The sequence below is a fragment of the Ylistrum balloti genome, unplaced genomic scaffold (genome assembly GCF_031769215.1).
Source record: "Ylistrum balloti isolate Yb309-2 unplaced genomic scaffold, AGI_CSIRO_Ybal_v1 Utg370446, whole genome shotgun sequence".
In the NCBI taxonomy this organism is placed as follows: domain Eukaryota; kingdom Metazoa; phylum Mollusca; class Bivalvia; order Pectinida; family Pectinidae; genus Ylistrum; species Ylistrum balloti.
In genome coordinates, this window is record NW_026782297.1 from 101362 (window position 1) to 119151 (window position 17790).

The 17790-nt window shown below is 35.5% G+C and overlaps 2 protein-coding genes across 2 annotated transcripts; both read left to right on the top strand.

Annotated features, from left to right (window-relative positions):
• The first annotated feature begins 9959 nt into the window (after positions 1-9959).
• On the top strand, positions 9960-11141 carry LOC132554816 (neuronal acetylcholine receptor subunit alpha-7-like). Its single transcript, XM_060219132.1, has one exon. The coding sequence runs from the start codon at positions 9960-9962 to the stop codon at positions 11139-11141; it is 1182 nt and encodes a 393-aa protein (XP_060075115.1).
• A 4929-nt stretch (positions 11142-16070) lies between these two features.
• On the top strand, positions 16071-17321 carry LOC132554819 (acetylcholine receptor subunit alpha-like). The gene has a single exon (XM_060219134.1). The coding sequence runs from the start codon at positions 16071-16073 to the stop codon at positions 17319-17321; it is 1251 nt and encodes a 416-aa protein (XP_060075117.1).
• The last annotated feature ends 469 nt before the right edge of the window (positions 17322-17790 follow it).

Below are 17790 nucleotides of genomic sequence, written 5' to 3' on the forward strand. Positions count from 1 at the left end.
AAGAGTTATTACTAGAAACACTTCATTTTGGATTGTTTTCAGTATTAATACGTGCCTTAAAATGAAAAATGTCCGAAATTGACTCTAATCAGCATTTTATCGAGTGCAATAAGGGGAATTACAATGTAAGAATGCTAGCCGATTCTATTTTCATGTGTTAATTCATGTGGGCGTTACATAGTTGTAAACCGCTTACAGTTATATTGGATCAAACACTAATCTATGTATCCAATAAAACTCTCCCCGTTGATACACTTACATGTACATTAAATTACTTTGTTGTACATAAGTAGACGCACTCACGTGTTATACTTTATATCCTTAATTTCTGTTCTATTTTTCGCATGTACAAATAGTTTTTCTGTACATTACATATAAATAAATAATTTTTTGGGAATATTAAAAGCAAAATATTTCCCAAGGTTTGTAAATAAAGCTGGTTAGAAAAACACAGAAACGTGTCGTTAAGCATAGTAAATAAACAAAACAGTGAAGTGTGATTGAAATGATATTTTGTGACATCGATCGAATTCAATTCATGACGTCATAGAAACGTTTGTTCCATCTGAAAAATTACACACGTAAGTAATTAAAGCTAGACTTGCAAATAAGAGTTATGAAGGTGTACGCACCAAAACATGAGACATCAATGTTAAGGTTTGTTTTATCCTATTGATATTTACTAAACGTATGTATAACTATATAGCACAACATCCAACACACACTTAAGTGTTTGTATTTTCTTGTATGTCCAAATATACATAAAATCACATGCTATTGACAAATACTTTTCATGATATATTGTGATCCTTAAAGTTTTTGGAAATGAAAGTAACCCCAGTACTAAAAAGTAAAAGTAACGTTACTACCATCCCTGGACAAGTACTTCGCAAAATATTAAGTCTGTGATCTTCATAAACCTTCATAATTTATAATATTTTCCCTTTCCTGGTCCCCGTGCGATTGCTTAACATCAATACCGATTCACTTAGAAGGTGTTCAACTTAATTTTGACAACAATTAACAACATTAATGACGATCTTGTTCTGTTCTCATTAACAAACCACATGTCTAGAAATTAAAGTGCATTAGTTCGCCTATATGGGACAATTATAAGTAATTCTGTGTTAAATATATATGATGAACATCTGTAAAAAGGATTGGATTTGACTGCATGGTAATGTAGCGACGTACTTGTGTATTTACGGTTTGAATATATTGATTATAGCTTGACATAACACCATGTTAGTCATACTGGAAATACTTTGCCCATATTTACAGATAGAATTAGTTTCATATTAGTAGATATATCTCTATTATTGATCGTAGTCCTTTGTTTTCACTGTAAGAATTGTATCGCAAGAGTTGAATAGAATATAAAATGTCAGAAAAGAGGGATGACCCATTTTAAATGATAACTTAGAAGATTTCAGGAAATCGAAGCGATGATCGATATTACTAGTAACTTGTGAATAGTGCTTTTATGACTCTCAATAACGAGGAGAAAATGTATGTTAGGTTGACTGTTTTCCTAAAACAAACATTTGTCTAATGATGATATCAGGAACTGTCGATACGTATTTGATGTTTGTGACAGTACATCCATTAACAGTAAAATGATCTCCTCTTCAACGTAGTCTGTTGATGTATCTTGCTCCCCGATATAGCGTTGTTGACTTTAATCGACAAATGAAACGGTACTGAATTATATAGTAAGGTATAGTATAATGGCATGATCTATGGTACTGTTACTACCTTATTTTAATCTTATTACATTTTTGTCAGTGAAATATAGAGAAATATTACATTGTTATTTGTTGATAAACACGAATGAAAAGAGAGAATACAATTAATCTGATAAAATTGACAAATCGTAAAGCCCGATAAAAACACACACACACATACAACACAATAAACATGAAGGGCTGTTTACTAATGACACGACCTTTATTTATATGGTAAACTTTCGTTTTCATGGAAGACAGCAAGCAATGCAACTCAAATTACCTTGGAAGTCTTGACTTTAACATTTCAGGAGAATCCGTGTCATGGACAGCGACAGTTAGGTGCTAGGTTTACTTGCCATGTAATTGATATCTCGCTGTCAACTAAGAGAAAGGTATATGATGTCGGAAACTAGAAGCAAACTAACGAGCATTAAACACTTCCAGCTTCATATCGTAAGAAATATTGTTGCGTTATGATTATCTCAGTTGACAACATCTATAATAGGCGACATTCTATTCTACCTTAGCATCATTAAGTTCACATCCTATGCACCGAGGATTATTTTCGCTTTTCAACATAAAGGAATGTGTTAAGTTAGTTTGGCCCGTCCGAAGACGGGCAAGGACAACTTCGTCTCGATGATTGTCTCTAAAACATGGAGACCATTAACTGACGATAGGTTTAACGGAATGTCATTTCTTATCCGTATATTGATTCCATTCCGCCTTCCCCTGAGCTGTTAAAATGGTTTCATAAATTATTTAATAACAGCAAAAAGAAGTTTAAAAAATACAAGTGGCAGCATTAAAGATGCCTTTTTCATTGCCTGTTATTTCCATGTGCCCAGGAACCCAGCAAATACAATACAAAAGTTTGACGCAAGTTCATAAAATAGTATTTATGTATTATGAATGAAAAATATTGTCGACATTTCTATAGCTCAGGCTTTGTAGTAAAGTAAAAATAGAATAGATAACAGCTCTCATTACTTTGTTTGCTTAAATATGTTCAACCACCAGTAGATAAATGTAGAAATTAAATTATGTATTGACTGCTATTTCGAGAGGGATGAACGAAAGGTGTAATTGTCAGTGTCTGATTTAACCATTTCGTGATGTGAAAAATCAAACCAAATGGTGGAATGGTCTTTGGGTAACCAGAGTCATATGGAAATGATTTTTTCTGGAAAACAAAGGATGGACATTACAAACGTAACATGACCCCCATTCTATAATAATACACAGGGTACAGGTTGGTATGCCCTGCTGTGTTCTGTTCATTGAGAGTGTTTATTCATGACTTTGAAACCCAGTATACCAGTAAAAATAACGAGGTATTGTCGTATAAACTTAGGAAAATAAAACGATCACTAGGGTCGAGTTTGTCATCGACCATTTACTACATAGCCACGTTGTTCCAAATGTCAGGTTGATCCTTCCAATAAATCCAATTAATTGTGATGATAAACACCAGTCTATATTATGCGCATCATAACGATCAAGGTAACTTCGGGCCTTTTGGAACTGTAAATGTATACAACATTTTATTTGAATATTTCTAGTCTGTTTGATGATGATGATGATGATGATGATGATGATGATGATGATGATGACGTCATATTCCTTTTGCAAAGAATCATCTATTTTATCGATTGACCCTTAATCGATCTACTTCTTGATATAAATTTACAACATTTATTTTCGATCGGGTCATTTGGCATTGTTTACACACACGAAACGTCCTGTCTGTATTGACCTACGCTTGTCCAAACAAAGTAAATTGAAGCTGTAATTATGTCTATTTACTCAAGTATTAAATATTCAAAAAAACGAACACGAGTAAATAGCAAATTCAAACGTCTGTTTTTAAGTACAGTATGGTTAGTATTACAACAAGCGGCCCAATGGGCCTGCATCACTCACCTATTCCAAATCTCAGGTATATTAACACGTACAACATTAGCATTCAAAGTTGGCATCAAATTTTATCAATTTACATAACAAACATTCTATTACTCAACTCTAAACACTGACCATATGACCTTGATTATAGGTAAATTCTATTTTCGTTTTTTTTTCAAATTGGTCAGGCTTTGACCAAGAAACACCTTTCCACAAAACATCCTGCTTCTCGGACTTTTCGTTTACCAGACGGTTTTTTACAGGTTTTAACAAAGTCGATTACCGTGACCTTCAAGATAGGTCAAGGACAGCTTTCGCAAGCTTTATGAAGCTTCATCCTGTATCCTTTTGTTTACATATTTAACAAGATTGTACAATAGACACACAAGTGAATAGCATATTTTCATAATTTAATTAAACAATGAATTGCATTATCCAATGTTTAGCTCTTCTTGGACTCGTCAGTGATGCTACAATTATGAAGCCTAGGAGGCGGCTAAGGAAAATCCAAAGTGATCAAAAGAAAAGTCAAAATCAAAACGGGTTGAGGCTCTTTCACCTTGAGTAAATGTTATGGCCGTTTCTTTGGTCGGACAAATATCAAGCTTCTATGGTTTTTACTTTCTGAGAAGTTCTGTAACGGTTTTTACAAATTCGATCCCTGTGACCTTGGAATGGTGTCGGGGCAATTGCTTTAACAAACCTGTTATGCTTTATCCTAGGAATATGTCGGTCAACTACAGCTAATTAACAATTTCGATCCCTGTAACCTTGAATATAGATTAAGGTCATTTCTTTCAGCAAACTTGGTCGTTTGGCTGCAGTCAAATACAATGCGTCTGCATACATCATGCTATGGACCAAAATGTTTGAAATCAGAATATGACAAGGAAAAATGTAAACATGCAGAAATAGATCTTCAGATATAAAAAGTTTGTGCGCTTATCCCTTACATTTCATAAAAAGTGCTATCATGAACTTAATACCATGATAATTGTGATGATTTCAATAAGAAAAATTTTACTGCTGATACCCTCTTCATAGCTGAATTCATAACTTACATCATCTATAGTAAACCATTAGGGAGCACTGTCAGTATTTCGTGATCGTCCTTGTGGAAACGGATAGGAATATATTTAGATGAACTGTAATGTGGGATGTACGATCCCAATAGTAAAAATACGTAATATATTTAAAGACCAGGTGTGTAAATATCTTACCACGTGAATATCACAAACTGCAGTATTCAATACTGTATCGTTCAGAAATGTTGTGAGAGGGAGACATCAATCAAGAGAACACATTACAGAAAGAAATAAGTCATTTCGCCGTTGATACGATAATTGCACCCATCGACTCTGCTTTCAACACAACAAACGTGTATCGACCGCCCTTAAAACCATCATTAGGTAATTGTTAATTTTTATAATGAGTATTGCTTAGCCCTGATGGGTCCTTTGACGGACATGAGCGATCACTAGAATCTATGACTAGAAGGAACTACTTCTGTGATTCAATTATAAAATCATATGGAATATATGAATTGTCGTGCAGTGGTTATTGAATTGAACATCTGGACAGACACGGGACACAACGTTGGAACAGTATTAATCATAATCGCTAAACAGGTATCAATTCGATTACTTTGAATATTCAACACTATCGTTAACACGATCATAATTTCGCCACTGATAGTTGTAATTTATTTCCGTTTGTTATGTTTGTCATATTTAGGTATTTATGTCATTTAAATTATAAGCAAATGTGATATTTATTCTATTTGTCTAAACATATATTGTTTATTGAAATAGATAATAATACAGTGACAAAGTAGGTTTAAACTGTACCCTGAGAGGTCAGCTAAGTTGAGCTTAAACAATAGTTCTGCACATAAAATTCACATTGCCGAAAACGCGAATGCCGTGGAATGTTCCGTTACTGAAGAATTGCGACTTCTCTGAAAAACACAACTTTGGCTGAGAGGCGTTGACCTCGTTTTCGGGTATCCAAACCTGTGACGTCATAAGTTCAACGCTTTTGCTGATACAGCCATATTGGCATTACTGTGCTACATGTGATTGTGATCTATTTTGGGATTTTCTGGGGTAATTTCTTTGTTTATTTACGTGAAAGTACTTCACATCTACGCAATATATTTAAGGTAGTGAACGAGGGGTCGGTGAATTAGCTCTTAAATCCGCTAAAATGGCTTCCTATCGAGGAGGGAAGTGATGTGCAGCGTACGGTTGTCATAACGGTCCCGGGAATTTTTGTACCGAAGAATTTCCGTCCCGGGCATTTTCGTCATATGAATTTTCGTACTACTATGATACAGTAGTACTATAGAATAGGATATGTGTAGGACATGTCATCTAAACTCATAATCACACCTGTGCCAGGCTAGGTAAGTAGCGCCTCCGTGGCTTGAAAAAAAAAACAATGGTGAGACGACACGCCTGTCGGCTAACGACAAACGCGTACCAGTACTTGGGTAAAACCAATCAAATCATTGTATAAACTTCTAAAACATCACATTTGTATTATCAACACAGCGGAGGGTGTTATATTTGGTTGTTGACACCCTATCTATATATATATCCATAGTGCTACGAAAATTCCCTGTAACGAAAATTCCCCTCGGACGAAAATTCTTCGGTACGAAAATTCCCGACGCCGTCCTAACACTAACACGGATGGGTTGTCGATGCATGCCTTCCCATTAAATAGGCCAGATTTATGCAAAAAATGGATTCAGTTTGTCAGGAAGAAGAGAGACATGTGGAAAAGTCCAACGAAATATTCATATTGATGTTCAAAAGACGTCGACGGAACTTCATTTTAAATTTGGTATAGTGTAATGAAAGCAATGGATCAGACTCCGCCGAAAAGAGTTCCACTAAATGACGATGTTATTTTCCTCCTCACTGGATACATCGTCTTGTTCAAATCGGTTGGGCTGGATTCCGTCTTCAGAAATATCATCCAAACCATAATCAGACTCCTCAAAATTCATGTTCAAATCGCTATCAGGTGCGGTGTCGTTGTCACTGTCAGTCATGTTGGCTGCCATTTCTGTTGAACTTATGACGTCACGAGTAGAATGACGACTACGCTGATAAGGTCTGAGAGGACAGGTGAAAATCGACAACTTTGAGCTTAAATAACTCGACATTAGGGCGACGGATTTTGACGGGTTTTCGTTATTATTATTTTTACGGCATTCTTAACATTATATCTAAATACAAAATTACACTCAGGGTACACTTTAAACAGCTAAGAACCGATATGTCGCATAAAGGAATCTGTTTAAGGATATTCATATCTATAGAGTATACAAAAATCTAGTATTAAATAGTCGTTCTTGCACGAATTTTCTGAAAGGCTAATGTTTATATAATAAATTTAAAAGCAAAAGATCGGCATGTTGCCGCTGCACCTTTTCCAGATACAGGCGTCAGCATATGTGTAATAATGCATTGTCACAAACCGGTTTTCGTCGTTACTTTTTCTGCGTTACTGGCATTCCTTCCTATTTTCACCTTTCCTCAAAACGCACACGTGTATTATGATACTTGGATATTATGACAAATGTGAAACGCTTGATTTTTATTTGTTTTAGCAAGCTTAACATTACATCCAAATTAATCTCGCAAAATGATTTAGATCCTTTGTGGTACCATTTTCTTTCTTTTCGCAGGCGATGACTTTATGATTGATAGTATCGTACAGTTGTGAAGAATGTTTACCAGAAAAGAAGTGTATTTTTGACTCGGGTAGGGTTTAGCCGTAGGTGGGATGACTTTGATGTTGTATGATACATTTAGTATATTAATAAATTCGCCATAGTGAGAATTCTGAGACCCTGCGTTCATACAATACACACATTTTGTAAAACACTTCAGGCACTTCCATCCACGAAGAGCATTACATTCTATCTTATGTTGGTGTTGAAAATTTTAGAAATCTGAGTTGATTTGATTCCTTTTGGCCCGGCCTTTCAAGCTCTTGGTTGCGGGGATAATGTGATTCGAATTTATGTTATCTTGTACTAATAGGGGTGTCGTCAAACTTGTTTAGAGATTTTGCCCTTTTCCCTAGAAAGGATCATAGTTAAATGTACACAAAACTGACTTGGCAGAAGTGGGTAGCACAGAATCATCAGGAGGCGTACATAATACAGTCTTTCCAAAACACACTCACTGAACACAAACACCTCGCATACACCGAGAGGCCTTCAATAAAGGACCAGAGTTGTAGATTTGACGTGAAAAACCTCTTTTGATCAACCAAACAAAATGCGGACTTACTCGTAGATGCGTCTTATCAATTTAAACACTGGTCATAAGTACATATCATATTCTCAAATTGTATTTGTGAGAGTCCCTTTTTGTTCTGGTGTTGAGTGAAAATATCTCATACCAAGTATTGTTCTAGATTCCGTTTCCGTTCTATAAATATCACTGGCCGTCACCACAGCAAAGTTTTCGACTGCGTCAAAGATTTGACCTTGGACATTATGTAAGAGAAAATTAAGATACAGTGCAGTTAAATAGTTAATAAACCATCTTCATGCAGCTATTGTGTCCTAACTGTTAAAACCTTGCATGCTGATGCACGTTAAGTTTCATCCTGCGATCTACCATGAAACTGAACAAGATGTTACTTTTTCATCCTACATACCCATATCATGTCAGTAATATATTTTAGCAAGATTTCAACAGGAAATTCACAAAGATATATATGACGACCTTGAATTTAAGGATACGATGGCATCTTGGCATTCCACTGAAATATTTAAATTATTCATCAACTTTAATGAACATCTGTTCAATAAGTGAGTTTGACAGTTAACGGAATGGCCTCAATATAGTGCTTAATTTCCTGCTAGTAAAATATAACTGACAAGCGTTCAATGACTATGAGAAATTACTATCTAGGCATAAAATTAGACCTTTTTTCAATGAGTGACTAGTACCTAGGCTTTAACCTTAAACACGTCAATATAATTTCGTGTAACGTCATTTAGCAATTCATTGTTTGGACAATAAAATGGATATTTCAACTGTGCGCATTTTACTGGACGAACAAACGACAAAGTTGTACATGACACCCCGAAAACCTTCATTTATAACTTAATTCCGGTTACCTATATTCAACACATAAGTTGCTACATACTGCTAAACACGTGAAAGAGAGCTGCAATGGAAATTGTTTTCGAATTATGACGTCAGAAAGTAATTATCATCCAATAGAATGGATACTCTCTAAATATAATTTTGTCATTTCATATCAATAACATTTGTAAGCGGAAGTTTTAATTGGTCGTTTCCCTGGCTCCATGAACTGCAACCATTGTTCCATTTGTCCTATATGAAACAATTTAACAATTATTCTAAATCACCGAACAGTCTGAATAGATAATAGTTCAATAGAGTTCAGGAATTCAAATTACAAAAACGCAAGTTCTACCTTTGATAGCATCTGTACACGTAACACCATACCCGCTTCGGCTCTAATAACACAGCAAACACAATTATCGATCTTATCTACTGTCCCCATTTAGTGCCCTTTGATCTTACTAATGATATTTAACGATGAGGAATCGCTAAAGTCATTCCGTGAATGTTGGAGACCTCACCATTTGTTGACATTTTTCTCGCCAGTACTATTCATATAAAGTCCATCCATCTCGCACAAGAATTGGATTATAAATGTCCTGTAGATCAGTCGTGGTCTGTTCTGGATACACTACTTTGCAATCGGATTTGGTATGATTGATATTTTATTTAAACGTGCATCTGCAATTTACATAATACTACAGAATCCACAGCTCAATTAACCATGTTCTATTTTATAGAACAGCACAAGATTTTGCATATACGATGAAAAGCTGTACTCGGTGCCAATCAATATAAATTACATCAAATAACTATATATCTTTGGTGCGTTATTACAAATTGTTTCTTTCGATATTGTTGGTATTATTCATAGCTTTACTTGCATTATTTTCGCGGTCGGTACAGAGTAACTACAGTTTTTTTCATGAGACAAAATCTGATAATGTGTGACATGGATTCATAGTGATATTTCACTTATTGATAATTCAAGCAAATCTGAGTGGAAACAGTGATGATAAATATCCGATTAAACATTATCTGAAGATTAGCCATGGTAATTTTCTTTACTGTTCTTAATAATGTTATCTTTTCGGATTTCTTTCAGACTCAACCTGGCATGTCCTAACAGACAAGGATGGTAACGTTACAAGCAATACTTCTGTCACTAATGTGCATTTACATTATCATCTTGTGTGCACATGGGCAAGGTACGATGGATGACCTGGTGAGACTGAGGAACACGCTGTTTCAGAACTACACAAAAGATTTCCGACCAGTTTACAACCTGAGTGACGTCACATATGTATCACTTGATATGTTCCTAATATCTATTTCAGACCTTGACGAGAAAAGTGGAACGATCACATTAAATTGTGGAATATCAATGTTCTGGACAGATCACCAGTTGGTTTGGAATTCAAGTGACTACAACGGCATCACTTCCTTTGTTTTCAACTCATCAAATGTATGGAGGCCACGAGTTTATATCACAACATCTTCTGACGATCTGACCGATTTGTCTTTGGATGCCTTCGACGTAAGAGTATATTCAAATGGCGGAGTTACGTCTTCGCCTGGTCGACACGTAAGAGCTAGTTGCAGTTTCGACATGACAAAATTCCCGACAGATTCGCAAACGTGCATCATGCAGCTCACGTCATGGATGTATACAGCTCATGAAATGATTTTTATCATAGCACGTTCAAACATGAACCTAGGTTATTACAGACCTAACGGAGAGTGGAATCTCGAATGGACATCAGTGACAAACAACACAGATTTCGGAAGCATTTTTTCGGTAATAGACTGTTCAATTCATGTGACCAGACGCTCTGGATATTTCATGGTGTCCATGACTACGCCCATACTGCTTCTGTGTTTCCTCAACCCATTTGTGTTCGTCCTGCCGGCCTCCTCGGGTGAAAGGATTTCATATACAATTACCGTCTTCTTGTCACTAGCAGTATATATGACACTAATAGGGGAAAACATGCCGCAGGTTTCAGAACCAATGGCGGGAGTTTCGTATTTCTTACTTGTGGCTATGTTAAATAGCTGTGTGCTAATCCTGTTGACAATATTTACGCTACGATGTAATTCTGTAACCGACATAAGTAAATTTCCTGGCTGGTTATTGTGGCTTGCCTCCCGTCGTGGATTTCGAAAATCGGCAAATCTTAGAAATAGAGTGGATACTTGTAAGGAAATAAGCGATGTCAATGTGAAGGAGAATGGTACAGCAACAAACAGAATAATCGCTCCCAGGGATCAGGATATGGACAACATTCCTAGCAAAATGGAAGTGATGTCATTCATCGACAAGTGTCTTTTTTGTCTAACACTTCTGATGATGGTCATTACATGTTTAGTGTTTGTAATTTATTACTGGTTGTAGCTTTACGACACCTAGAAAGTAGGTCATACAATGGAAAGTGTACTGTCACTGATGTGGTGTTCGTTAAAAAATTTGGTATTGTTAAATTAGATGCTTTGTGTAGAAATCCTTAAATGTTCGGCATTATTTTAAATCGGTTTAAATCGGCAAAACATTCGTAGAAAAAACGTTTTCCTGACCAGCATCATAGAATACAATAACGACAAATTCAAAATGAAAGTTTTTCCCCAGAGTATTTGTTACTTGTCGTGCGAAGACATACAGAAACGATTCAGTTCTCTTGTTGACTGTGTGTGTCCTAGTGTTTGGAATAAACGTTATCACATTAATACTATAACGTGCGTTTACACTTTTGAACTGAACTGAATGAGATATCCCCATTTAAAATGACGGAACACTGGTTGTTTTTGCATCATTCTTCATATGATACTATACTAATGTTAGTTTCATATTCACCTTCTCTATACTATGTGGTCAAATGACAATAATCGGGACATTCAACGCCTCCAGTCTAGTTTATACGGCACCTGTATTGCTCATATTGGACTACTTAAGACCTTTAGAACTTATAAAGATTGTACAAGCAACAAATAAATGAATATCACCGTTTCATACAAACTGAGAGTTAATTGCATCGTGTATCCGTTTCATTTTTCTAAGAATTTCCTATTGGGATCGCTGTGTGTTTCACTGGTTGATGGTTCTTATGACCTGTAATGTGTTGACAGGCCGTTAAGATAGTAATATCAATAATTATTATTGTTAGTGAAGCTGAAAGGCCTTAATTATGAGGCATAGGAGACGACTGGAACATTCAGGTCGAAATGGAGACGAGACAAGGAGGTGGACTAGCCCCAATACTTTATAAATCTTGTAATTTCCATATATAAGAAAATTGAAAAGAAAAATGTCATATATCCTAAAAATTGCCCCTGTTCGAAGGAATCAAATCTTGGCATGCAATGTAATGGGAAATATTGATGACTAAATGGCCATCAGGTGTGTCTATTATCACTTGCAATTTCGAATAATGTATAAAGTTTTGCTGCGAGTTTTCATAAGTGTCAGCATTGTAGTGAATGAATCTGTTTGTGGGCGCTTTTTCGCAAGTATTCCGATTCTTAATTTGGTGACAAGATCTTCCAACAGAATATTCGTGTATCTATGGTAACTGTTTTTTGTTTTCATACGAGGCTGAATTTATCGAAGAGCTTATCGATGCAGGTCACGAAAAACTTGGAAAGTCTTAATATCACTTTCAGATATACTGATATTTTGTCTTAAATTGTATCGAATATAGAGGGATTTACTTGTGTTGTATTTCTTTACGTTTTTGTTACGTGAACAATACGTTGTCACTGTGTCAGTAATGTTTATCAGCTGTTACGTTACGGAATTAACGTACAGCAAATAAAACCCAACAGCTAGCTTAAAATTCGACAATTTAATAACAACAAATAAATTCTATGCAGTAAAGGTACAAATATTGTGATGGTGTACAGAGCTAGCTACTAATTAGTCAAAAGTCAACTTATCTTTCCGTGGAAGTCCTCCAAATCCGGAAGAATTCACAATATATTGTCCAGGAAACATGGTAACCGAAGAATAATTCAAGAATGGTTTCCTCGCTGGGTGCAAGTCCAATAGGCAATATCACTAAATCACTGTAAAAGTCCACACTTCACAGACTGAAGTCTCAAAGTAAGCTCACTCAAGGCGTCAATACTTCAAAAACGTTCCTCAGGCTCTGTTCCATCATGTTTATATACACTAAAGGTTTCTAGAAAGTTCTTTTCCAGATGATTCTAGACTAGCAGGTACCTAACTTGTTTACATGTGTCTTTCTATTATTCTAATAACCGAGCTTTCTAGATTTAGAAACCTCCGGAAACACAAAGGTCATTCTAGTAACCGAGCTTTCTAGAAAAATCTGCCTAGCACTATCTACTCATATTATGACAAATAATTATTAACATGTTTTTATGTTAACAATCAATATAATACAATGCATGTAACCACAGCACATCTGAATTTAGATTAATACACAACATTTATACATAACACAGCTACTAAATATCGTCGTTCTATATGGCTTATGACCATACTTGCTATCTACACGCGGACATGAATTCTGACGATACAGGTACCAAATATTCCAACTAATTGGTAACGTAATTGTGCATTCCAGCAGTAAGACGTGCAGAAATAATTGAAATGGTTAGATTTAAAACTAGAAACTGTCATAGACACAATTGTGACGGGCTTTGCACCTATTTTAGCCTGTAATTAAAGGCACTGCCTGTAATACATTGACACTCTGTATGTGTAAATACCAAATGAATCATAGTAAGATATCAAAACACAGTTATAGGCAGTTATATTAACTTTATCTGTATTAGATATCAAGTCACCAAGGCTTTCCAAACTTGAGAAGAAGTTTCTTATACATTGGTACCCTACATTGAAATTTTAAAATTTGACTCCTAAGGAAAACCGAAAGTTGGGTTTTTGTGGAAGTTTTGCTGAAGCCAATCAAAAAAGCAAGTTTCTACAGAAGGTTGTTAATCAAATCATGTAACTGTTTTCTCTTTAAAAGTAAAAAAAAAAGTCATTTAATCATATTAATATAATTGACCCCTGTGATCTAGAAAGTGGGTCTAGATCAACCGCCTTAATAGACAGTTACCTTAGCAATAAATGTGTGAATTATCGAACATCTAGGTCTTTCCAAACTTGAGAATAAATTTCTGGTAGTTTCGTACCCTAAATTGCACTTTTGAACTTTGATCCCTTAGGAAAACCGGAAGGTGGAAGTTTATACCAATCAAATGCAAGTTTCCACAGAAGGTTTATGACATCATCACGTAATTGTTTCCTCTTTAAAAGTTAGAAAACGTCATTTACTAATATTAATTTAATTGACCCCCAGGACCTTGAAACTATGTCAAGGTCATCCATATTAAAAATCAAAAATAGAAAATCATATAACCTACATATATATTATATATCAAATCTCTAGGTCCTTTCAAACATGAGAAAACGTTTCGTATATATAAATATCAACCATTGAAGTCTTTAACTTTGAATCCTATGGAAAACGGGAAGTTGACCTTTTTGTGAAATAATTGCTTAAACCAATCAAAAGCGAACCTCTACAGGAGGTTGTTAACCAAATCATGTAACTCTTAAAAAGCAAGAAAACATCATTTAATGATATTAATATAATTTAGCCATGTGACCTTGAAAGTAGGTCAAATTCATTCACATGAACAAATCTAATAGTCAATTACCTTGTCAGTATGTTTGTGTAATCAAACGTCTAGACCTTTTCAACCATTAGTTTGGAACCCTAAATCGCACTTTTGAACTTTGACCCCTGCCGAAAACAGGAAGTTGACGTTTTACACACATATGTCCTATAAGAAGAACCATTTATTTTCAATATATCAACATATCCAAACATGATTTAAAAAAAATCACGTAATTATTAACGTTAGGGCAATATTCAAATATTTAACAATATTTAAGCTACTTGTGTCAGGATTGAGGAGACTGTGATAGACAAAAAACAATGCGAATTCAATTTCCGAATTCTGGAAACATACGTTTCCAAGAGTATCGGACATAATTAAGGTCATAAAAAAGTACTGGCGAAACTTAAAGATGTCGTTTTGATTACGTTAAAGTAGCGTATTTTACTTAACGATATTGATAAAGAACGCGGTGAACTGTATTTGAACAACTTACAACACAAAATTCAGAGGAGTATTTTTATAATTCATACATGTTCATGAAAATCAATGCTTGCTTCTTGTAAACTTTTCACGCAGATGATTACCAGTCTTAACGTATAAACCACACGATAGAATTATGCTGCATCAAGGTTTATCATATTAGCCGCATTTTCGTAGTTTTTAGTAAAGCAATCGTCAGTGATAAAATTAGAAGGAAATGTACACCCAAAAAGTGTTAAGTTTGCGTTTCGAGTATCCTATTTCTTATTACAAATACATATATCGGGGGGAAAATAAAACCTTCTGGTTTAGTGATTTGTTTATACGTTAACCATATTTATAAACTGATGCGTTTTCAGTTTTTGTTTTTAACATTCAGCGGAAGAACAAGGGAAAAAAACGGCCGATGACAACCTATCCAGTAATTGATTAAGTGGTTACGGCTACACAAACAATGAAATGCGTGGAACAATTCAGAACACAAAAATAAATCGAAACTTAACTGTTAAAATGGCCCGGCGGTCAAGTTCATTAATTAGTACTGTAAATTGAAGAACAGGTATAAAGGCATTATTTTTGACGGTAAAATTCCAATAATAAAGCAGAATTCATACTAACATTGAAACACATTATAACAACAAATACCTTATCGATGTACAGAAGAAAATACCTTCAATCAGTCAGCAAACATCGATCGAACTCCATGACTCTCTATGTACCTTTTGATGTTAGTGCTGATAGTTGGTTTACACAGATGCTTAAATATTCAAATTCAGTTTTGTTAATGACGGCAGCCGATAACATCATTCATTGGCCAATGTCCATGTTACCGGGTGTATAAAACCTGTATCGTTGAGGAAGTGTTTCGGCATTTTTCACCGTGTAAATTTTGGATACAGTGCAAGGATAAAATATATTCAACAGGTAAGATAATAATTTATTTTTGTCATTAATATCTCGTTATTTGTCATTGTGTAATAAAGACCATTGAAAAACAGGTCTGTTTACAACAAAACGAGAACTTATAATTTCTCCTCCGGCATGAAATGATTTTTTTCTCGCAGATAATATAGTAAATACCCCCTCAATGTCTAAAAGTAATCGTACTATGTGTTTTTGTAAATATTTGTCAATTCTGTTAATTTTATTAACATGTTTCTTCTCACAGCGGATATAAATTATTCAACAAAGCAAAATGACAAAACCCTCGGCGTTTATTTGGTTCGAGATGTACATTTTCATAACACTCGCACATTCGCAAGGAACGAGAGATGATCTGGTGAGACTTAGGAATGTGCTGTTCAGGAACTACACCAAGGACTTCCGGCCGGTGTATAACTTAAGTGATTCAGTACATGTATCAGTTGATATGCTCATGATATCTATCTTAGACCTAGATGAAGTCACTGGGACATTCACGCTTAACTGTGGTCTAAGGATAACATGGACAGATGATCAGCTTGTTTGGAATCAAAGTGACTTCGCTGGCATCACTTCATTTGTGTTCAATTCGTCAAAAATTTGGACACCCAGAATTTATATAACTTCATCGGCTGACGATTTATCTGATATCTCCTTTGACGCCTTTGATGTTCGAGTATATTACAATGGCACGGTAACGTGTGCACCAGGTCGACATTTGAGGGCGAGCTGCCTCTTCGACATGACCAACTTTCCGTTAGATTCGCAGTTATGTACACTGCAAGTAACCCCGTGGACTTTCACAGCATTTGAAATGATACTTATCATTGAAAACCAAGAAATTAACTTGGATTACTATAAACCTAACGGAGAATGGGACATAGACTGGACATCTGTGACAAACTACACATATTACGGTCCATCTCATTCCGTAATAGATTTTTCTGTTCACCTGACAAGACGTTCAGCATACTTCTTGGTATCCATGGCTTCACCCATCCTGCTCCTGTGCTTCCTGAACCCATTCGTATTCCTTCTTCCGGCCTGCTCAGGGGAAAGAATTTCCTACACAATTACCATCTTCCTGTCGATGGCAGTGTATATGACGCTTATCGGGGAAAACATGCCGAAGACTTCAGATCCAATGGCGGGAATTTCGTATTTTTTGCTTGTTGCGATGTTGTATAGCTGTCTGCTAATCGTTTTAACAATATTCACGTTACGATGTGATACTGTATCCAATACCGATACTCAGAAGTTCCCTAGATGGGTATTATGGTTAGCCTCCAGGCAAAAGCCAAGCAGATCAGTCCCCCAAAATAAAGTAGACGTTGGGAAAGAAATAAGTGTTGTCCTTACAAATGAGTATGACAAAAAATCGGACACTTTAACTCAACATCAGGAAATGGAAACCGTTCCAAGTGCAAAAGATGTAATGACCTTCATTGATAAAGCTCTGTTTTGGATTACGCTTTTCATGATGGTTGTTATATGTTCTGTATTTTGGATTTGTTTGTGGGTTTAATTGTACTAGCCGGAGCTGAAGGTATTGCTTAGAAGTGTAATTCCTGGTGTTTGGTCTATAACACTTTAGTTGTGGAAACTCATCAACTAGGAATAGGAACTATATAATTTGTTTCTGAGTATGTCTTGTAGAAAGAACCAATCAAATAGTAGTCTTGTTTCTCCTTTTCGACTGTAGTTTGTATTTTATACCTTCTTCAGGATGTTCATATTTTGTTATCTGACGTCTGATCGGTATTATAGTAGTGTAGCAACTGTTTCGCCCAATGGCAGTATAATGTGACTTGATAGGTTGTCCTGCTTGAGACTTCGGCAGTATAATACGGTTTGACAGCACTATCATGTCAACTGCTGTTACCATTAGGAATATGTGCTGAAAGACAAGATATCGAGACTGTTAAAGGGAGTAGTGTCAAAAACTTACCTGGCATCAAAGAATAATGATAACAAGCAAACAGCATATTGTGTAA